The 24,636-nt window shown below is 35.8% G+C and overlaps 1 protein-coding gene across 3 annotated transcripts; it reads right to left on the reverse strand.

Annotated features, from left to right (window-relative positions):
- Positions 1-79: 79 nt before the first annotated feature.
- LOC141430456 (ecto-NOX disulfide-thiol exchanger 1-like) lies at positions 80-23,323 on the reverse strand. Of its 3 annotated transcripts, none has more exons than XM_074091167.1 (11): positions 23,008-23,259; positions 22,831-22,908; positions 21,314-21,463; positions 19,540-20,180; positions 18,052-18,279; positions 17,780-17,963; positions 15,445-15,551; positions 14,889-15,059; positions 11,601-11,747; positions 9,209-9,352; positions 80-416 (listed from the first exon to the last, which is right to left on the reverse strand). In XM_074091167.1, the coding sequence occupies exons 2-11, from the start codon at positions 22,835-22,837 to the stop codon at positions 219-221; spliced, it is 1,977 nt and encodes a 658-aa protein (XP_073947268.1). In that variant the 5' UTR covers positions 22,838-22,908; positions 23,008-23,259; the 3' UTR covers positions 80-218. The 3 variants fall into 3 exon arrangements, with proteins under 3 accessions (XP_073947268.1, XP_073947267.1, XP_073947269.1); XM_074091166.1 differs by having other exon boundaries at positions 22,831-22,937; XM_074091168.1 differs by lacking the exons at positions 22,831-22,908; positions 23,008-23,259 and adding an exon at positions 23,266-23,323.
- Between the last annotated feature and the right edge of the window lie 1,313 nt (positions 23,324-24,636).

A 24,636-nucleotide genomic window follows, 5' to 3' on the forward strand; every position in this document is an offset into this window, starting at 1 on the left:
GCTACCAGTTGCAGGTAGTATTAGGGAATTCTAGATTAAAAATATTTTTACCTACCTAGGTTCAAATAAAAACCATTGGTGTGACAGCAGAATGTATTACTTATTACGTACATACTTCAAAATAAGGGATCGTACACTTTTCAAAAATATACGGAAAATTATATGGCTACTTAAAAATAACCTGCTGAACCTGTAAATGGAAGCTGTTGTAGAACTAATTAGGGTTTGATGTCGTCTTTGACAAATGCATTGAAATACCAGCGTTTCTCAATATTGGCGCCAACGCCGTTTGTGGAGCACTGGAAAACGTCACCATGTTTCTGAAGAACGTGGTGCACGGTTGCTTGAGTGACATGCGGGAACAGGGCGCGAACATACGAAACCACGTAGTCAAGGCTGGCTCCGTGTGGGTGTACCTGATAAAGCAAAGGAAGTTATTTAATAGTTTTTTTTTTTCATTATTAGGTTAATTAATATTAGTGATGTAACGAATATTCACATTCGCATTCGCGAATATTCGCATATTTTTGCATATTCGCATTCGCAAAATTTCTGCGAATGTTTTGCGAATATGAATATCAGAAAAAAATACAATTATTAGATAATAGATAGGTTAATAAAATCAAAATACATTAATTTCTTATGTTTTTATACAAAAAAATAACATAATCTCGTAATCACATTATCAATCTTCACTTAATCATTTGGTATTATTTATTTATTTACTTTGCGATGTGTTCGTATAAACTGTGTTATTCTCGGAATAAAGTACAAACGGTACCCTTAGTGTAACAAAATACGTCTCGATCACGTTCGATAAAATATCAATTTGTATGGAAACACGAACATTGCAAACGTTCCGCTAGAGGCGCTGTTCGTGTTTCCATACAAATTGAGAATTTAACGCGAACGCGATCGAGACGTATTTTGTAACCGAAAACTTACACTAAGGGGGTACGGAACGCACTTCATACGAACGAGACAATTGCCGCCAGAACGAAAAACTGAATATTCGCATTCGCGAATGTCGGTAGCAGATATTCGCTATGTTCAAAATATGACATTCGTTACATCACTACTAGATATCCTAATAGGTTGGTTCTGCCAGGGATGCATACGGACATAAAAAGGAGAAACAGTTATGCCATGTGCATAAAACTATACAACAATTTACCGGAGACTATAAAAGAGCTCCAATTAACGCCTTTTAAAACTCGATTGTTCCGTTGGCTTACTGGAAAATGTTTTTATTCCCTTAAACCATATTTTAATAATATATGAATTAATTGTAATTTAGGTTATGTTATATATAAATAGGCATGATCGATTATACTAATATTTGCATGATTTTTTAAGTTTCAATGTTTGAATCCAAAATTAATTGTAACATCTTTTATTGTAACATTATTTAATACAAATAAAATTTATATATATATTTCTAATTCGAATTCAAATATTTGATTCACTGCGGAGGTCATCTCACATGGTATGGTATAAAATAATATCACTTAAATATGTACCTACAGTACCCGGCGATAAAGATTGCACATCGGTCTTCGGAAAAGAGCCGGAAAAAGACAATTTATTAAGTGACAGAGTATTTATTAAGTGACATTTTTATCAAATAAATACTGCACCATTATGCACTTAATTAGTTTACGTCAAATTAATGACATGTATACTTCGGATATCTGTAGAGAGCTGTGGCAACTACTAGAAAAAGGATAGTTCCCTCTTTTTCCTAAAGATGCCATCGTACAATTCAAAGGTTTGGGGGGTTTCAACAACTCTTTATTATATACTAGCCGTTACCCGCGACTCCGTCAGCGTAGAATTCGGTTTTCACTATCCCGCGGGAACACAATACAATTTTCCGGAATCAAAACTATCCTATGTCCTTCCCCGGGATGCAAACTATCTGTATACCGAATTTCATCTAAATCGGTTTCATCTAAAACATCGAAACATCTTCACACTTTCACATTTATAATATTAGTAGGATAGTAGGATCCTACTATCCTACATCAGGAATCTACAGGATTTACATCTAAATGCGTCCGTACTCTACTGCACTTGTACGACTGACAAACGTCACAAAAGTAGTGTGACAACGCTCTACGAAGCCAAAATTAGCCTAAACTCCAATTTTTTGTCCGTGGAATTCTGACGTTTCTTTTTCCATTACCAGTGGAAAAAACGTTCCTCAGATATGAATAAATGAAATAAATTTTCATCACACTTGCTCGTAAACAGTGTCGTAACATGCAGGCTACCTTGCTTGCAACCCCCCAAATAAAACCCTCGACCTTAATGTGCTTGTCATGAAACCGTGGTCGCTAAATGAGTCATTGCCCATGCTAATTTTCTTGTCATGAAGCCCAAGGTCGGTAAATGAGTCAATGCCCGTACCGATCCTGCAACGCGCGCTCCTGCTGCAGGAGCGCGGTGCGCGCACGTCGGGCACATGCTGCGGTTGAGCTGGCACTGCCAAGAGCGCAGTCAGCGGTATCGGCAATTTTTGAAAAAATATTAGTTTTTCTTTTCAAAATAAACAATTTTACTCGCAAATGTGATGAAAAACATTATGTCACACAGGCGGTACTAGAATTACGAACATCGACTCATTAAAGCCCTCAGTCTTCGACTTCGGGCTTCTAATAGACTCTCGTTCGTAATTCCTTATTTACTGCCCTTGAGACACAATGTACTATTACTTAGAACATAAATCTTGCAGTTGAAATACAATGATTTACAATCATTTTTGTATATTGTTTGTTAAAAAAAAGTCATTGTCGGTATTACTTTGACGATTATCGTATATTACAAACCTTCGGACTAATCTTATATTTATTTTAATCAACATGCCATTTATGTCGTAACACGTAATTACATTATTAAAAAAATCTTAGAAAATAAAATATACATAACACATTCGTAGCAGAACGGAAAACTTAAGCTGTCAACTTTTTTTTTTTCATCAAAGTATTAAAAAAAATTACGCCTCGGTAACTGGGGATGGCGATTCTTCCGGAAAAAGATCGATTTTTAAATCGATTCGAGTCGAAGTCTAAAGCATCGCTCTTTCTCAAAAAAACTCACAAAAAAATCGAGGTCTAAAAGATCGATTTCACAAAAATCTATCTTTTGTTTTCATTTTGTTTCTTTTTAGATTTTGCTATTATTTGTAAAATAAAAAAAGGTGCGATATAAAAAAAACTTCGTTTTTAACCACCGACGCCCCGATTCCTTTTGATCAGTATTTGATTCTACATACAATGCAATGGTGGCAACAAGATGAGCTGATGCTGCAGCCAGGATATCCAACACACTAGTACACTTTAAAAAAATATATAAGTATGTCAGTTTAAAAAACATGAAAAAAAAACTTAAATTAAAAATTTTAAAAAACCCCGGATGTAAAAAAACGCCAGAAAAATAAAAATAAAAACCCCCGAAAAAAAACGCCGCTAAAAAAGACAACTAAAAAGTAAACAATAATTATGCACTACCTAGGTGTTAGTTGTCTTTTTTTGGCGGCGTTTTTTTTTCGGACGTTTTTATTTTTATTTTTGCTGGCGTTTTTTTACGTCGGGGGTTTTTATTTACATGTGTTTGGGTACGTTCTTCTGCTTTTCAACTCGGGGACGTCCAGTGCAGAACATAGTCTCCCTAAAGACTTCCAGGTCCAGCCAGCGACAGCCGGTCCATCTTGTACGTTCAACTAATCCATACTAATTACTTATTTACTTATTACTTATAATATTATTACTTATATTTACTTATCCATACTTATACTAATATACTAATCCTACTAATATTATAAATGTGAAAGTTTGTGAGTGAGTGAGTATGTTTGTTACTTCTTCACGCTGAAACGGCTGGACGGATTTGGATGAAATTTGGCGAAAAGTTAGTTTATAACCTGGATTAAAACATAGGATACTTTTTATCCCGATATTCCCACGGGATAGGGATAAAATCTCGAAATAATAACCGCTGGGCTAAGAGTCATGAAATTTGGTAACGAGGTAGTTGGACGTCTGGAATAACACATAAGCGACTAATTGACCCGACATTCCCTCGGGATACCTAGGGATAAAATCTCGAAATAACAACCACTGGGCCTAGAGCCAAGAAATTTGGTATGTAGGTAGCTGGACCTCTGAAATAACACATAGGCTTATTTTTACTCCGATATTCCCACGGGATAGGGATAAAATCTTAAAATAATAACCGCTGAGCTGAGAGTCATGAAATTTGGTATGTAGGTAGTTGGACGTCTGGAATAACACATAGGCAACTTTTTGGCCCGATATTCCCACGGGATACCTAGGGATAAAATCTTGAAATAACAACCGCTGGGCTTAGAGCCATGAAATTTAGTATGTAGGTAGCTGGACCTCTGGAATAATACATACGCTACTTTATATCCCGATATTCTCACGGGATAGGGATTAAATCTCGAAATAATAACCGCTGGGCTTAGAGTCATGAAATTTGGTATGTAGGTAGCTGGACATCTAGAATAACACATAAGAGACTTTTCGACCCGATATTCCCACGGGATACTTAGGGATAATATCTTGAAATAACAACCACTGGGCTTAGAGCCATGAAATTTGGTATGTAGATAGCTGGACCTCCGGAATAACACATAAGCTATTTTTTATTCCGATATTCCCACGGGATACCTAGGGATAAAATGTCGAAATAACAACCGCCCGGCTTAGAGGCATGAAATTTGGTATGTAGGTAGCCGGACGTCTGGAATAATACATACGCTACTTTTTATCCCGATATTCCCACGGGATAGTTTTGTAACTAAGGGACCCCATACATCCCTATATTATTATTATTATTATTTTGTATTTATTTCTTTAATTGTATACTGTAGTTTTTAAGTCTTTTATTATGAAAAAATGACTTTCTGCCAAGTTTCTTGCGGCGCATTCTTCTTTGCAATGATGGTCTTTCCGAAAGCGCTGGTAGTTTAAAAATAACGTGTAAAAGTGCCCATTGCGGCCTATTTACTGAATGAATGAATTTTAAATTTGAATTTGGATTGGGGAAAAATTTGAAATTTCATTCAGTAAATCATAATTTTCACAACACAACCTCAATGAAGACCACGATATAAATTTTGAAAATTTCCAGGGGAATTTTGTAAAATCCCGAAAATTGCAACTACCAGACCGAAAAAGTTACGCGTGCGAAGCCGCGGGTAAAGCTAGTAATATTATAAATGCGAAAGTAACTCTGTCTGTCTGTCTCTGTCTGTTACGCTTTCACGCCAAAACCGCTGAACCGATTTGGATGAAATTTGGTACAGAGATAGAATATACCTTGGGAAAGAACATAGGCTATCTTTAATCGTGAAAAAGAGGCTTAAAGGGGTTGAAATAGGGGATGAAAGTTTATATGGTGGAAGTTCGTCGCTGTCGAAGATAAAACCATGAAACTTGGTACTTAGGCCCTTAATAAGAAATAAGTCGATATTTGTTTGGGCTTTTTTGAAAATTCGACCTGTGAGGGGATGAAATAGGGGATGAAACTTCATATGGAAGGTCGTCATTATCGAAGATAAATCGATGAATCTTTATTAAACTTGCCACTTCGGCACGTGATTAAAAGACAAATAGACATTTGTTCGCGCGTTTTTTTTTTATTCTTCCTGTGAGGGGGTGAAATAGGGGATGAAAGTTTATACATAAAGATCGTCATTGTCGAAGATAAATCGATGGTTCTTTATGAAACTTGGCATTTGGGCACGTGATAAAAGATAAATAGATATTTTTTAAAATTCTTCCTGTGTGGGGGTGAAATAGGGGATGAAAGTTTATATGTAGGTCATCATTGTCGAAGATAAATCGATGGTTCTTTATGAAACTTGGCATTTGGGCACTTATAAAAAATAAATAGATATTTGTTCGCGCGTTTTTTTTTTATTCTTCCTGTGAGGGGGTGAAATAGGGGATGAAAGTTTATACATAAAGATCGTCATTGTCGAAGATAAATCGATGGTTCTTTATGAAACTTGGCATTTGGGCACGTGATAAAAGATAAATAGATATTTTTTTTAATTCTTCCTGTGTGGGGGTGAAATAGGGGATGAAAGTTTATATGCAGGTCATCATTGTCGAAGATAAATCGATGGTTCTTTATGAAACTTGGCATTTGGGCACTTATAAAAAATAAATAGATATTTGTTCAAGTATTTTTGAAAATTTTACCTGCGAGGGGATTAAATAGGGGATGAAAATTTATATGGAACGTCGTCATTATCACAGATAAATCGCTAAATCTTTGTTTTTAGGTATTCGATAAGAACTAAAACAATCAGTTAAATTCGACTCGGACTCGCGCATCAAGGGTTCCGTACGTAGGTATTTATGAATATCCAGTGTTAGCAGAGCCTATTTTAAGATCATAAGCAAAATGTATGCAATGTCTGGTCATTTTAGATGGCTTATTGACATAGACAGTCAGACATGAAAAATTATGATTTTCAGATTTTTCTTATTTATTTTGCTATAAGGGGAAAAAATTGCTAATAGAGCTACCTTTGTACAAAATTCCAAGTTTCTAGGACAGCCGGAAGTACCCTATAACTTTTTCTGTTAAGGCGATTTGTATGGAAACACCTTTATAATGACTGTAGCTTATGATTGCGTTAACTTAGAAGTTAATTTTTTTCACAGCTTCCGGGGCTATTGACCTGAGTTTAGGGTTTTAATTTCAATTCGATACATACTCCGCGCGTTTACGGGATAAAGGGTCTTGTCAGACAGATGGACGGACGGACAGCAAAGTGATCCTATAAGGGTGCCATTTTTTTCCTTTTGAGGTACGGAACCCTAAAAAACATTTGTTCCGGCTCTTTTCACATCTCGACATTTTTCATACTTGAAAATATGGCGATGAAAGTTCGTAAGGAATTCCAAACAAATTTACTAAAAGTATATTTATCGGAAATATTTTATGTGTAGCTTATGCTATGCTTATGGTATGCTTAGTAAGAATGCCGTCTTAATTATAATCCTACCCTCCTAACTTACAATAAAGGACGTAAGATGTCAAGAGTTCACTATGAAGAATTAGTCCTTTTTTTTTTGGCAGGGTAGAATACACGTCGTATTGCTAAAATATTGCTCGCAAAATATTTATGTTTTACCAAAGAATGGAAGAACAAAAAAAAATTGTTTAGATATAAAGCAATGTATTAAAATAGGTTATTTTCAGTAAACCGTAGAAGTTTCTATGTTCTATTATTGGCAGAATAGGTACCCTAAATAAATCAAATACTTTCCAAAGTTACTATTCAAGTCGCGGGCAAAAGGGCCAATCAACTATTTTACCGACACTTTGGGCATCTCCTGCGTTACCAAAACTCTGGCGTTACCAAAAAATCGTACTTTCTGCAAGATATTTTACGGTTTAATAGGTTTAATTTACGTAGGATGGCATGTATTTATGTACCTACACCATCTATTAAATTACAGAAAAAACATGTTAATTTACAAAAATTTGCATTTGTTTGAAAAATGTCGCGGACAGATTAGTGTCGGTAAAAAAGTTGATTGGCCCAAAAGCTGTTGTAAATAATTTCTTAGTGGCATTCTTATCAACACAGAAAAAAAACCGGCCAAGAGCGTATCAGACACGCCCGAAATAGGGTTCCGTAGCCATTACAAAAAAAATAAGTAATATTTTTCTAAGGATTTTGAATTTTACACATTTTATACCTTAGGCTGCTATTTACTCTAAAACTACTAATAATTCTCAAGCAAACTTAGCCGTTATAGTTTTCCTTGAAAGTTTGATGTACTTACTTTACTATCATCCTGAATTTTATCAAATTTTTCCACCCATCGGTTTAGATTTTAGAGTAGGGGGGGGACGCTCGATTTTAATGAAAATTTGCACTTTAAAGTTGAATATTTCGCAAACAAATCACTAAATCGACTTAGTAAACCCCTAATGATTTTAAAATACCTATCCAACGATACCCCACACTATAGGGTTGGATGAGAAAAAAAAAACACCCCCACTTTACGTCTATGGGCGGTACCATAAAAATTTATTTTTTATTGTACAGTCACCAGCACCAATATCTGACACAACAAGCGTGCATAAATATCTGATACGACTCTATTACTAGGGCCGGAAGAACGTGTCAGATATTTTTGCACGCTCCGCTGTGACAGATATTAATGCTGGTGACTGTACCATTTTGTCGGCATAGTTTACATATATATCCGTGCAAAATTACAGCTTTCTAGCATTAATAGTCCCTGAGCAAAGCCTGGACGGACAGACAGGCAGACAGACATGGCGAAACTATAAGGGTTCCAGGGGCCATTTTGACTCCGGAACCTTAAAAACGAACCTCGATTCACTGAATCAATCCATGCTTAATATTGAATTAAAAAAACAATCTTTTTTTTGTTCCAATTCTTCGATTAATCGATCTTAGATAGCCATCCCTAATGGTAACGCCACCCACGCCATGTCATGTGTCATTCGGCTTTCGGTTTGTGACATGAGTGCTCGAATGTGTTTTCTCTACTTATCCCGTGTTATTTTTGCTGTTTTTGTTGATTTTACTGATACGAGTTCGTTGAGTTATTTTTGCAATGAATTTTTTTTTTGGACAGCTTTCTGCCTTTTTGATAATAGTAAGTCGGCCAACAACGGCCTGACAACAAATTTGATTAAATAATAGGTCAGTCTGCCAATAATAAGTCCAGATAAAAAGGTTTCTTACACCTGAAACGTCAAATTATGAGAGCTGTCAGAATTCTACGGACTAAAAAAAGAGTTTAGTCTCTTTCCAAAGACCCATGTGCAATCTTTATAGCGGGGTAGGTACTGTATGTATGTACGTTTACGGATTTTATTACTGTTTTCACCATCAGTTTGAGAATGTTAACTTATACGAGTAGTAAGTATAACATGAGTAACCAGCGACGCGCCCCCGCTTCACACTGGATTAGCGAAAGGGAGGTGAGATGAAGTGCTTTTAATAATAAACCTTTTTTTATCTCTTTTTTTTTTAAATCGTACCCGTGCGAAGCCCAGGCTGGTCTGTACCTATCATTATTTGCAAATTGTGTCGCATAGTCGGAGCTGTGGTGCATGAATTGTAGTGGAGTTCAAACAGTAATTGGGTCCTCTTGGACCCTTCGTGTACGCAACTCAAAAAAAGTACCTGCAGGAATGCCGACATGACTCCAATCAATTTGGCTTCACCGCATCCGGCTTCCACAGATTCCTTTAGATGTATTTTAGCGTCCAAATCATCCGGAAGCGGTGGTGGGGGTGGCGGCTTCACGATAGGTTGCGGCAGAGGCGGCTAAAATACGCAAATCAAATATCTTATTAATTAACGCGATAATATTCCGGTATAAATATATTATAATGTAGTCTCTGTATATGTAGTAAGATAGGATTTAGAGAGTCGGGATCCGACCAACATGATCATTGTGGGCAAACTAGTGGGATTCAGGCAGCGAATGAAACTATTTTGGAGATTTGTCCACATAAAACGGGTAAGTAGTATCATCTCGTCTAAAAAAGCAGCTGGTCTAAATAGCAACTGGCCTAAAAAATACCTGGTCTAAGTACAAACTGGTCTAAAGCACCGATGGTCTAATTACCAACTGGTCTAAAAATCAGCTGGTCTAAGTACAAACTGATTTATTGAATTAGGCGTTACTTTGCCGAGGTCCATATCAATGAACTATAAAGAATTTCTTTGCTCACCCGCGACCTAATGTATGATAGCAAAGTTTATGAGAGATATGCGTGTTCATGCAGTTCCTCCACCTCCACACTGTAAGAACACACACAAATCACACAAACCCATCTATTACCACCACCACACTAGACTGACGCGTTTCGAACTCAACCAGAGCTCATCTTCAGAGCAACAAAACCTCACGCCATGCTACCAGATGTTAGACTAATAAACCATAACAAACGTTTTAATTTGTCACTGTACCTCCCTCTGTACCCACCTATATTTTTCCTCAAAAAAAAACTACCAACAACATTTAATAAACTTTAATCGTCATAATTATAAAATTTAATAATGATTTGACAATTGCAAAGACTGCAATAAAGTATATGTAAGTCAGACAGGTCGCAGTTTTGATGCAAACAAAACATAAACACAAGGTAAATTAACATAGAAAGCTACTAACATTAGTCAATAAGTGATTATGTATTACTAACAAAATGGATTGAAAAGTCTGAATAAATATTATTATTATTATTATTAATGCTAGATTTAAAGAGCTGGTTGCAGCATATGGGAATGAGCATCCTGACAGATGAAATTTTGCCAAACATCTGTTAGAATCAAATCATTCTTTATTAGACTCGGATTCTTATGAAGTGTTACATTATTGCGGCAAAGGGATTTCGTCCGGATGTTCTGGAATGCATGAAAATAATGGGGAATGTCTGAAAAATTTAGAAACGCTTGAAACTTTTTATATCAATAGGAATTAGCTTTCTAATATAACAGAAAAAATATCAGATTTTTAAGTAGCATCAATACATTTAAAAAAATTAAAGAGTTTTCTTTACCGCCAAATTACGACAGTCCGGTCGGTTACGGGTTGTTCCATAGTCCAGAATAAAAAACATTAAAAAAGAATTTGTGTCTTTGACTCGATCGCTTTGACAGGTGACACTCTTTACCGGGCTGAATAATACTGGCATGGAAATACCGTCCCTGTTTTTTATGTACACGCCCATAGAAAATGGCATGAGCTTCTATGGGTGTGTAGATTAAAAACAGGGTCGGTATTAATTAGACCAGGTACTTTTTAGACCAGTTGCTACTTAGATCAGCTGCATTTTAGACCAGTTGCTACTTAGACCAGCTGCTTTTTTAGACGAGATGATAAATGATACTAACCCCATAAAGGGTTACTCTCGAATTTCCCTTTTCGCCAAATGATAACATAGCTCAAAAATAATGACTATATAGACAAAACGTCTGGATCTTAAAATGTTACAATTTAAAATATTCTAGTAGCGAAACATCATTATTTTAAAATGTCATTATTACTTAATAGACATAAGCGATAAATGGACCGGTAGCGAAAAGTTTGTATCTCAAAATGTCTTAATTAGTAAATAGACATGAACGCCAAATAGCCCGTTAGTAAAACGTCTGAATCTTAAAGTGGAAAGTGTTGATATAACACTTGATAATTCAAACTCCTTTCCACACAATCGATTATTATCTATTGTTTAAATCCTGGCCACTTCAACATTGTAGTTCTTACATATTATCATAAAAAGTATTCAATTATACGGACTATTTTAATTTCCAGACGTTTTGCTAATAACTCCTTCTGTGTTCATGTCAATCAACTAATTTTACTCCCGGTTAATTAGGTATTCTAATCACACGGACTATTTATATTTCCAAACGTTTGGCTACTTGCTCATTTCAATTCTGTGACGTCCTGCTAAATTGACAGTTTGCTGACTTCAGCTGAATTGACTGTTTGCTGACAATGGTCCTTTGGCGAAAAGGGAAATTCGAGAGTAACCCGTCTTAAATATGAAATAACTTTAATACTAACCTTTTTGTTCTCCATAGCTCCCTGCAAAGCTTGACGAGCTATAAATTGTGCCTTGAATTTCTCCATCTCCTTTTGAGCATCCGCTTTAATCACATCAACTTCATTCTTGTATGCTTCCAGTTGGAACCGAAGACTGTCATTCTCGCGCTGGGTAATAAACATTTTTTTTTAATTTCATTTCGCTTATTATATTATCTACATGGTTCTATTAAACAGTACTAGGTTTTTTCAGCGACTTTGTCTGCCGAAAATTCGATTATAGCTCTCCTGAGAGAACTATGCAACTTTTAGGAACAAAAACTATCCTATGTCCTTCCCAGTCTCAAACTCTATACACATCAAATTTCATCTAAATCGGTGCAGCAGTTTCAGCGTGTAGAGGTAACTACAGTATTTTCATTGTAGCATGGCGCGGGTGACAGCTGTCAATATCACAAGACTAAAGAGTCAAAGTGTCGAAACTGACTCGATAAAACTAATAATTTAAAATCCTAATCATAATTAATATCATCATTAATCCGATTATTACGCTAATTTTGATGAGAATATTAGTAAAATTCTAGGTTGGAATATTATTTACCACTTAAGTAAGGCTAAACGGAGTTTGCAAGAATATTCGTTACTTACCAATTAATAAGTACCGATATAACTTAAGATCCATTAGGTCCCTTCACTAAACGAGTCTCTGGTATTACGTTAATACATATTACGTTTCTTCACTTAATTGTGCTTTGAATTTAATTAATTTATTATAAAAACCTGATAGCTTAAATTTATTTCATATAACATAGTTCTTTATGTTCAAATATTTTACACCAGTCATATTCAGGCTACAACTGAAATACACTTTAATATATTCAGACAGCAGCAACTTTTTTTGTGTAAAACGAAACTTGCATCCATCAAATGTCACTCGCACCATGCTAGAATGAAAGCACTCTAATAGACGGAGTTACTTTCGCATTTAAAATATAAGTAAGGATATTTTATAACAAGGGACTAAAAGAGCAAGTATTGAACTACACCATCCTAAATCAACTAAAAAACTCCCATAGAAAATTGAAGCAAGTGTCAGGGAATTTTGAACATTAAATACGTAGGTCACTCAATAAGTTTTGAGATGCTCGAAATAAAAAAATTGAACACATCTGTGTTATTATGTATGTTTATAAAAAGCAAATTTATTTAAAAAGCCGGGCACGTATTTGAATATCGAAATTTAAAATATCTAAGGTTAAAACGTCGACGGTCAAAATATCGAAAATCAGAATGTCGAACGATCATAAGGTCGAAATTCAAAATGTCGAAAGTATAAATTATCGAACGGTACAATGATCGAATGCTAAAATTTCGAAAATCCTAATATCGACGGATAAAATATCGAAAATTGAAATTTCGAACGATTCTAAGGTCGAAATTCTAAATATAGAATGTCTATAATACCGAAGGACAACACAATACAAGGAACATAGAACACAATAGTCGATCACTATTTTTCACGTAGTTCGATATTTCGGTTTTAGGAATTCCAGACGTCGATATAATGATAGTAGATATTTAGAATTCGATACTTTGATTTTCGATATTTTGGCCGTCGACGTTTTAACTTAAGATATTTTAAATTTCGATATTCAAATATGTGCCCTATAAGCCATTTACTCAATTAAAAAAAAATACGTTTCAGTCGTTTTACTACAACGCTTCTCGCGCTTTTTGCCTGAAACGATGGAACTTAACGCGAACATTTGCGTGCCACATGGGTCATGATCTATTACGATTTCAAAGGCCGTAGCTGGATAAGGGAACAACATCTGCCCTTGAGCTATTTTGACTTGATTTTTTAGTATAGTTTACTCACAACTATAACACATAAAATATTATTATAAAAACCGGCCATTACGAAAAAGTTAAGTAATATTTTTCTAAAGATTTCGTATTTTATACGGAATCTTCCAAGTTTAGGTATATGTTATACCTTAGGCTGCTATTTAAGAGTAAAACTACTAATAATTTTCAAGCAAACTTAGGTGTTATAGTATTCCTTGAAAGTTTGATATTTTTACTACCATCCTGAATTTTTTCAATTTTTTCCACCCACCGGTTTAGAATTTAGAGGGGGGGACGCTCGATTTTAATGAAAATTTGCACTTTAAAGTTGAATATGTCGCAAAAAAAAAACAATGAATCGAAAAATCGACAAAGTAAGCCCCTAATGGTTTTAAAAGATCTATCCAACGATACCCCACACTACAGGGTTGGATGAGAAAAAAATATCACCCTCACTTTACGTTTATGGGAGGTACCCTAAAAAAAATTTTTTATTTGTTATTTATTGTACCATTTTGTCGGCATAGTTTACATATGTATCCGTGCAAAATTACAGCTTTCTAGCATTTATAAGACAGACAGACATGGCGAAACTATAAGGGTTCCGTTTTTGCCATTTTGGCTCCGGAACCCTAAAAAGACCACGGACTGATTTTTATGACATAAATCACTAAGTCAAATTTTCATAACACAAAGGAAGCTTTGTTGTCGTTGATCCCGCGTTTGCACTACGAAATTGAAAAACAGCTTCGTGTGGATTGGTGCCGTGAAATGAGTAAACGTTTTAAAAATGGGGCATCAAGACGTGTTTCGGAAATCATTATTGGTGACGAAACATAGATCTCTCAGTAAGACCCCGAAGGTATGAAGCAATCATCGGTCTGGGTCTACTCAGAGGGAAAATTGCCGACAAGAATGCAAAGACCTCGAAACGCCGGTAAAGAAATGGTGGCTAGTTTTTTCTCGGAGCGGATATCTATGCTGAAAAATCGTAGATCAGTTAGTTCGGAACGGTATACACAGTAGCATAAGTTATCCAAGATGTGCGATAGCGTAAACCAAAGGCCGAGCTTCGAGGAATCATGCTACGAAGTGGCTACTTTTGACATGTCAGATCAAAACTGGCAAAAGTGTTTACAATGTTGGTTTAGAAGAATAAAAGTTTGTATAGAGCATCGTGGAAATTATTTTGAAAAAATGTTAAATAAATCGTATTTATATATTTAATACTCTTTCTTTATCTCAAAACTTATTTAGTGACCTACGTATGTGTACCAACTTACATGAAACTGAAGTTTTCGTGACCTTGATTTTTTTTTTTACCAAAATCCAACAAACCTCACGCGGGACAGTACGAGTAAAAAAATGGAAATCAAGTGGCACAATATACGTTCGTAAATAGTCTCTGCTGCATGGATGAAACTGCAGATCTACCAAAGCTGTGTACAAAATGTTTATTACCTTTAGTTCCTGCGTTGCCTCACTGTTGGCAACATTGGGGTCGTACATTTGACTCATATTGGCCATATTATTCATATTGGCCATATTGTTATATCCGCCATTGTAATCATTATTGTCGTCAGTGTTATTATAAAATTTCTCGTTGAATTCTTCTTTCAACGTATGGAATTCCTGGAAAAATTATTAATCCAATTATTATTGTGTAATACAGGAAGGCAGAACATTAGAATATTTACGTATGTTCCTTAACAGGTAGACAGGTTGCATCTTTGTGATTACCTTACCAGTTGTGGATAATGGAACTTTACCATGTTGTCACTTACCTGCGACTGCTGTACTCTGGTTCAGACAAAAAACTACCTACTTAACGTACGTACCTACATATTTGAGACCGATTCTCATAACATCTCTACTTTAATTTCAGAATATAATCTCACAAGTATATCTAAATAATAATGTATTATTGTAAGTTATATTAGGGAGAGATGTCATGAAGTCGTATCATTTCACGATATAATATCCCTGTCTATAAAGCAGTTGTGCATGAATTTTCTACCTGTGTCATTTTCTGCCATGTCTCGATGTTCTTCCGCTGAGGTTTAGTGAAGTGATCCCACACGCGTTGATGAGTCGCTGCAGTAAACACTTTCGCCACCTGTTCGACTGAGGTTCACAAAGAATTACGTTAAGAGCCCTTAATGTGACCATGAGACCACACATACCGTCATACATTCGCGACTGGCCGTCCCGGGATCTCTATACCGCTTTCTCATTGTCGGCATCTACGATAACCGTGGTACGGTTCAGACCGGGACCTTGTTCGAGAATGTTGCAAACACGGGGTTTCAGACGAGAAGTGTCACAAGACACATGACAGTGTGTTACCACACAGAGACATTCTTACATGCTTTCACACTGAACTTTTCAATTTTTTAGATTATATACACAACATAAGTGCCTATATTTATTTTTTTACTTATTTTAGTTTATTGGAAAACACAGCTGCCATGCATGATACGCAACCATTATTATTTATTAGAGTATTGTAGCGTAGTGGGGATGATAGAAGCACCCGCCCCGGGCGGTATTTTAACCCTTTAAACGCTAAGAACGGGTAATGGTGTCGTGTGCTGTCGTGCCCACCACGCCAGCAACGCTTAAAGGTGTCTGAACTAACGTGTAAAATGATCATGAATAACATTTATTTCGAATCGCTTATGTTATATTTTTATTGGCTCACTTGTTACATTAAATCATGGTGCAACCCTTATAGTAACTCATATAATAATATGTTTGTACAGGTCAAAATAAGAAAATATTAGGGTTTTTCATCGTTCAAAAATCGTTGCCATTACGTCAATGTCTCGTACGCCAATATCACCTAAAGTTGTCACCAGTGCTGTGGCCGGATTTGTTTAATTTCATCATCATCATGTCAGCCGAAAGACGTCCACTGCTGGACATAGGCCTCCCCCAAGGCTCTCCACTCAGACCGGTCTTGTGCTTTCCGCATCCACCGCGATCCCGCGATCTTAACCAAGTCGTCGCTTCATCTTGTTGGAGGCCTGCCGACAGCTCGTCTCCCGGTCCGCGGACGCCATTCGAGAACCTTCTGACCCCATCGTTAGTCTGTACTATCACTGTGCAAAGCGGCTTGCTTTCTTTACGAAGTGCAGCATCCGGCCAAAAATTGGCCTTAACAAGTATGACTATCGGGGTTTTGGAGCTGAGCGGGTTCTGGGCGGAGCGTAGATTTCATTTCAAGCTTGAACTGGATATTCAATGAGCCTCGTACCATACGGTAATCACTCCCGGTTTTAAGCGCACTGATCACGGAGACATCATTGAATATGTGCTTTTTCGTCGACATGATAAAATCTATCTCATTCCTCGTAACAATAAATAAATCGTGAGAATAAATATCTTACTTACAAAGGGTTAATCGGCGACGGCAAAATATCAGAATACATAATACTTTCTTATATTTGAACAATTTCATATTGTAGTATTGTAAATTGAAATACCGACTACGCTACGCCATAAAATTCTCCCTTTTTACAATGGCAAACTATTTTGGCAAATGATGCTTCACGTTGCATGTTTTTGGTCAAATTCAAAAACAACTGCTCAGTAGAAAAAGTTCAATGTAAAAGCAATTTATAACTTACACAGTACGATCAGACTGTATGTGATATATTAAGTTGATTCGGCTTGGAGACGTCGGCAGGAATCAGGAGGAATATGTACCACTAACATTTTACTTTTGAACTGACTGAGCTGAGAGAGAACTTGAGCTGAGTTTAGACATGTTAGAAAAATCGTGCAAATTGCATTACATTGCGAGGCCGTAAAGCCAACGAGTTTGTAGTGGTCAATCGAGCGCCGCAATGTAAAGCAATTTGCACGAATTTTCTTGCAAATCTAAACTCGGCTTTAGAGATTTTGAGAGACTGAGAGATCTGTTAGATATTTCAGTAAATTTTAATTTAACATTAAAATTTATTAAAATGTCTTAGGTACAAGTGCAACTTTTAAACTTCGTAAGTTGGCACGTTTTTATACCAAAAACGCATTTTGTGATTAAGTAATTTAAATGTTCCAGTTTCACTTTCCCAAAAGAAGTAGGTAGGTACATTGTAAATTATAAAAAGGATGGAACTGAATTGTTATTTTGTACATTTTATAAATATTTATAAAAAGATTAAGATGGTAGGTACTTGAGGCACAAAATGCTTTTTAATGGTTGGTCTTGAAAAAGTGAACTTCTACTCTTACCTGTTTAAGATCGTTAACCACGATACTAAGGAGTTTATTAGACTTGCAGCCAAGAGGGAGCATTGCGGTGAACTGAGAAGTGTGGGTTTGAAAATTGGGCAGTTCTTTTTACTTACGCTGTTCGATCACCATCTCAATTTGGTTTTTAACTCTTTCTTTACAATCTTGTAATTCATCCTCTGCTTGCATTTTCTCATTGAACAATCGCCGGATATGAGAATTTGTGGCTTGAATCATGGAATAAAATTGATTTGCATTTTTCTTCGAACACTCTCCTCTCTCCAACCAAGCGACTAAAGTCTACAAAACAAAAACCACTTATTTATGCATACCTACATCAATTAACTATATATAAATAATTCGGTAATGTATGTTATTTGCTACTTACTGGTAGAGAATGGGAAAATTGATCTTCACTCTTAACTTTTTCAGCAAGTTGAGCAATGGCCACATTTGAGAATGGTTGGATTCTTATCGGAGATGGTGAGCGTTGTTTATAAACATTCATACTCCTATTTGCCATTTCTTGTTGTGCAGTCAATTGCTGCATTTGAGCCTCTTGTGCTCGTAGAACTTGTCTCTGGCGTCTTTCGTACTCATTTTGGTCATCTCGACTCTGAAATAAAAATGTTGTTATGAAGGCAAGCAGAAGTTGACTGGTAATTCGACCTATACCTTGAAGGTTATACTAGAGCCAATTTGCAACAATTTTGGTTCAGTCATTTCAGTGGTTTTCGATTTAGGCATTTTTCATATATTTTTTGACAAATCATCTTTTGAACGAAATTGGTAATTTCACAAGTAATATTTCATTTTGAACACCAAAAAAGCATTATTTTGATAGCTGATGGACAAACGACTTCATTAAATAATTTTGGGCGGCAGTAATTGCTTCCCATCAGGTGACTTTTTTTTTGTTTTATTCGATTGGATGGCAAAAGAGCAAGTGGGTCTCCTGATGGTAAGAGATCACCACCGCCCATAGACACCTGCAACACCAGGGGGATTGCAGATACGTTGCCAACCTAGAGGCCTAAGATGGGATACCTCAAGTGCAAGTAATTTCACCGGCTGTCTTACTCTCCACGCCGAAACACAACAGTGCAAGCACTGCTGCTTCACGGCAGGATTAACGAGCAAGATGGTGGTAGAAATCCGGGCGGACCTTGCACAAGGTCCTACCACCTGCGAGAACATAACATGCATGCTCCTTTGCCCCCTCTTATATAAAAAAAACCTTACATTCCATTCAGTTCAGTGAAATAAAAGAATTGATTTCCGATTTTTTTTGAGCAGTGTCATACAGTATTTTTTGTGCATTTTTCTTTTATCGAAAAGAAAACTAGCAAAAATAATTAACTTGATTTTAGGTGTAAAGGCAAGTTTAGTTTACTAAAACAAAAAAAAAACAAATAGGTGCTTAATTATCCTTTAACATTGTAGCTGCATTTAGGCACCTCTTAAAAATAGGTGCAGTGCGATTCTTAAGTCACATTTGTACCCACAATGTCTGATAGTATCTTGTTCATTACCCGTAGGTTTGAATGTGTTAGCATAAAAAGAACTGAATTGACTTATGGATAACCCAATCAACAAAAAGTTGAAAAACCCCCGACATTGTCACTTCAAAGTTCAATATTTCAAAAACGGCTGAATTGATTTTGATAAAACATGCCTAAGAACCATCGCTACAAAACCTGCTTTCAAATTAATAAAACCGTATTCAAATCGGTTCACCCGTTTAAAAGCTACGATGCCACAGACAGGCACACACACACACAGACACACATAGCGGTCAAACTTATAACAACAATCTTTTTCTGTCAGGGGTTAAAAAAATTGCTTTAGACAGCATAATTTTAAGTTTATTTCTTACCAATGCATAATCTACATGAAGCCAGCCACTAGTAGCATGGGAATCATCATCTTCATCCATATCATTTATATCTTTGTCCTTGGTGTTAATTAATTTGATGCGATAACCTGATATAAACATTGCAGCATCCACACAAGCCTCTCTATCAAATCGTATATGACAGAAATTTTTCTTAGACAGTCTCAGAGTTTGTATTCTGCCATAGTTCTCAAAAACTTCTCGAACTATGCTTTCTCTGATTTGATCAGGGAGTCCTCCAATGAAGATAGTGCGGCAACCAGGCGGTCGGGTCCTACGTGGAGGATCTGGAGTCCCTGGTGCTGGAGGTATAAGCTTGCAATGCTTCAGGATTATTTCTTTCTTTTCTTGGACCATAGGTATGTCAGTCCCAACATTGGAATACATGCCCATCATAGAAGGGTCCATCATCATGCCACCCATCATATTCATATCCATGGAAGACGAACCAGTAGCAGTCATAGCTTGTCCACCTATTGCAGACATTTCCATCGATTGTTGTGACATCATATCGATACCAGTGGTAGGCATCATTTCCATACCAGTAGTAGGCATTATTCCACTGCCCATCATTGCATTAGTCATCATCATGTTTGGGTACATGCTACCCATCATCATGTTACCTAAAATTTTGGCATAGTAAAATGTGTGAATAAAATTAAGGGTGTTCTATTAATAATTCACAGTATAATACGTATTCAAAAGAGGAAGTAAAGCATTATTTTTTTTTCTCTGATATTTAAGGAGGCTTTAGCACACCAAATGTGACTATGTCAGCCTCATGGGGAGCCTCAGATATATACACCACACTACAGACAGATATTACACTCTCCCTTGCACTGAAACCACGTCTCTGGATGCAAAGCCCCGTCCAATGCCTCTGTATATTCGCGTCGCTTCTTCTGAAAGCCCATACCATCCAAATGCCTGACTCTGATGTCCTTATTCTGATCACATTCCACAAGAAAGTGAATAAGGTCTTCAGTCTTATAACATCCCATACACAAAGGTGATTGTACAAGTCTAATTGAATGCAAGAAACAATTAAGTGGAATGTGACCAGATCAAACACGTAGTGCTGACACAAGAAGGCCCCTGGAAAGGCCGGCACAATCAAATTATAATACTTATAATTAAGGCCTGGAATTTTGCGTGCGGCTATTGACACATTGTAAGGAGAGAGCACAGCTTTTTATCAATATTATCGACAAATCGATAGTTTTTTTGTTTTAAATTTATGTTGTAACTTTAATACATAATTGTAAATATAATTTTGCTTGGAATATTATTACAAAATACTTTGTTTGGCTATGGTTCAATTTATTTTCTCTTTTATTTTATCAAAGGGTAGGTAAATAAACAAGCTACCTAACGTTAAGTGGTCTCAGAGGGATATTTTCTCAAGTTAAAAAATATAAAGGTATTCATAATTAGAGTGATTTCAATAAAGCAATTTAAACGGATTAAACTTTTTTTATCATTGACTGCTGAAAAAGTAAAACTATTGATTTGTCAATAACATCAATAAAAAGATAAAAATTCCAGGCCCTACTTATAATATAAAATACCATAAGATAAAATTACATATAAGGAATCTCACACAAAGGAATCTTGATTCAATCAGTCAACTGTCTCTATCAATCTAAAAAACATTTTTCTTGTCTACAAGGGAAGTTAGTGGTGCTTGGTCTTGACCTAGTAGTAAGTCCTTAATGTAGATGTCACTGTGACATATTATTACAATAATTTTACTAACCTTGTTGATACATGTTGTTCATCATCATTTGATTCATAACATTAGGCATTTCACCAGACTTTGCGCTATCTTTCCTAGACTTTGAATTCCTTCTTCGACCAACATTATCAACTGACGATATAGGAGACCTAGACCTGTCCCTTCTTTTACCTGTTTAAAAAAATATATTATAAAACTTGTACAAAAAGTACAAATTAATTTATATACTAATTCCCAAATTTATGAGGATGTATGAGGAGTAGAAATATATATAAATTATTATAAAAAATATTATTATTATAATTATTAATATTCTAATGAAATGAGAACTTTAAATATGCTGAAATAATAATAAATATCACGGGACACTATACACAAATTAACCTAGTCCCAAACTAAGCAAAGCTTGTACTATGGATACTAGGCAACAGATAAACATATTAAATATATTGACCCGTATAACTCACGTGTTGCAGCAGCCGCTGAGTCGCGATGCTCCGAAGACGAAGGTCTACAGATTAGCCCAAAACATGTTGAGCTAAACTCGATTTAAGATGTGAGTTATCCTGGTCAATATATTTAATATGAGTGAGTCTCACGGTAGTTTCATGTTCAAAACAGATAAACATACTTATATAGATAAATACATACTTAATCACATATTAAACCTCCAAGACCTAAGAACAAACATTCATATTATTCATACAAATATCCCAGCTGGAAATCAAACTCGGGACCACAAGCTTCATAGTCAGGTTCTCTAACCACTTGGCCAAATACTTCCCAAAATCACAAAAATAGGAACCTCAGATTGGTCTGTTCTGTACTACTATGTCTATTATATAATCAGAACTTTTGAGGTTAATATATAAATTCCTATATTGGGCATTACATTCACCATGCACTGGGGCTATTATTATTATTATTCTCTTTATTTATTTTCATTCTATGTTTAGGTTTTTACAATAATTATAAAAAGTAAAATACAAAAAGTACAAACAAAACAAAAATTATTATGAATAATAATAATAATCAGTACCCTGTGCCCAACTTTCTCTATACGTCTAAAATTTAGCTCTTTCCTGAGATAAAAATTAAAGAAATTCACTCAAAATTTTGTTTAAATATATTTAGTAGTCTTTCTTACAGGGATGAAGTAGGTAGCTAGCTTTTTAGAATCACTTCAGTTGTTTTAGAGAAAACCCCTACATAACATACACTTCTTCCTTGGTATCTTCATTGTTGATTATTGTGTGTACTCTGAAGCAGTGGCGGACTAAGACTTTTTGAGGCCCGGGACGGTATTTAATTTTGGGACTGAATGGAAAACAATATTTTACCATGTGAACACCACATAAACATTTACAAATGAAGCAACATCCATCCAAAACTTTTTTTTTCTTAGCTTGCTAATGCCAAACCAAACCAAGATGATCATTGCACTATGCTTCTCCATGGACACTTTTACCTGTTTAATATACAGTAATTTTTATTTTAGGTATAGAATAGAATAGTCAAAGAAGCAAATAGTACAGTACCTGACATATTGTGTTGCTGTCAGCAGTCTTGTTTGTCCACAATAGTATACTACTAGTATACTATTCTTTTATTATTTACTATAAATACCAATAGGAATCAGTTGGTTCTGTGATAACAATTAACAGATTAGCGAAAATAATCAACTGTAATTTAATGCAGCAAACTCCTCAACCTACCAATACGCTTTACTTCTTTCTTTTTTTTTGTCTAGTCTGATCGGATGCACAACATAACATACACGCCACAGAGCAAAGACCTATCTACAGTAACGTTCTCACGTTACATGGACCGACACGGCACAAAGATCAGTTCAGTCAGAGAAGAGAGAGAACTTTCCTTCCTTTGTAATATTTACTAGCTTTAATAGGCTAGGCTAGTTGACGCTAATATCGTGAGGCATAAACACAATAGAATATAGAATACAATAAACTTACTTACTGTCTGATGACAGTGAGTGACGTGAGTGAATCAGTGTTGCCATATCCTCAACGAAGAAATCTGTATTACCGTCTATAAATATGTATAAAATCTGTTTGAGACCTGCAGGGTTACTACGAAACTCGAAACTCGAAGTTCGTGTCGTGCGCTCCCTCTCGCTCTCGTATTAAATAGTATAAGAGTCAGAGGAACCGCGCGACACGAACTTCGAGTTTCGTAGTAGCCCTGCTGACACACTATATAATATAATAAGAGAGCCAGCTGGGCTACTCCGAAACTCGAAACTCGAAGTTCGTGTCGTGCGGTCCCTCTGACACTTACACTGTTTGATACGAGAGCGAGAGGGACCGCACGACACGAACTTCGAGTTACGAGTTTCGTAGTAGCCCTGCAGGGGGACGGTACGATACGAACTTCGAGTTTCGTAGTAGCCCTGACGTAACATAAAATTTGTTGTTGTTGTTGTTTCTTTAAAAAATATGTAGGACAATTTTGCCAGTGTCTAGTAGTTTTTGCCGTTGTACGGTAAAAAAATTCTAGAAAACGAAATATGAGAGGTAATGGTGGATGAACGATTTGTTTAGTTTAATTGATTTTGTGTAATCGTAGTATTGTCAACGTCAACAGTGTATAGAAATCAATCTAACATGCATTAAGATTCGCGCTGTCATCGTTCATCCACCATTACCTCTCATATTTCGTTTTCTAGATTTTTTTTACCGTACAACGGCAAAAACTACTAGACACTGGCAAAATTGTCCTCCGATGGACAGAGCCATATTTTTTTAAAGAAACAACAACAACATGCATTAAGTCATTTTTTCATAATAATATAATTACAAATTAAATACTTAAAAACTATAATATACAATTAAAGAAAAAAAAAAACATTTTTTTTTAATAATAATACAGGGATGTATGGGGTCCGTTAGTTACAATACTAAACACTAACTATATCTAAACTATATCTACGTTCAGTGGAAGTGTAGGTAAAATGGTCGTCATACATTTTAAAATAATATATATTCAATAATTCCATTTGAATATTCGGTTATTCAATATAATGATTAAAATCTATAACAACATTTAGATAGATGGTTAGTCGGTATAATATCATGTATCATATTTGTACCAAGCGAAATATTTTTTGTCGCATGTTTAAATTTGGCTGGCGCCAAATGCAAAAATAAACCATTTGATTTGTGCGAGCAAGCGGAGCGAGCGAGCAAGATGGTTCGGAGCAGAAACGACTCTGATAGGTTAGGTTCAGAAGGCTTAGGCGGGAGCGAAGCGGAGCGTAGCTCCCGCCTTAGCCTTCGATGTTAGGTTTTTTTTTATAGCAGCTCGGATAATATTGCTGTTATCAT

The sequence above is a fragment of the Choristoneura fumiferana genome, chromosome 8 (assembly GCF_025370935.1).
Source record: "Choristoneura fumiferana chromosome 8, NRCan_CFum_1, whole genome shotgun sequence".
NCBI lineage: Eukaryota > Metazoa > Arthropoda > Insecta > Lepidoptera > Tortricidae > Choristoneura > Choristoneura fumiferana.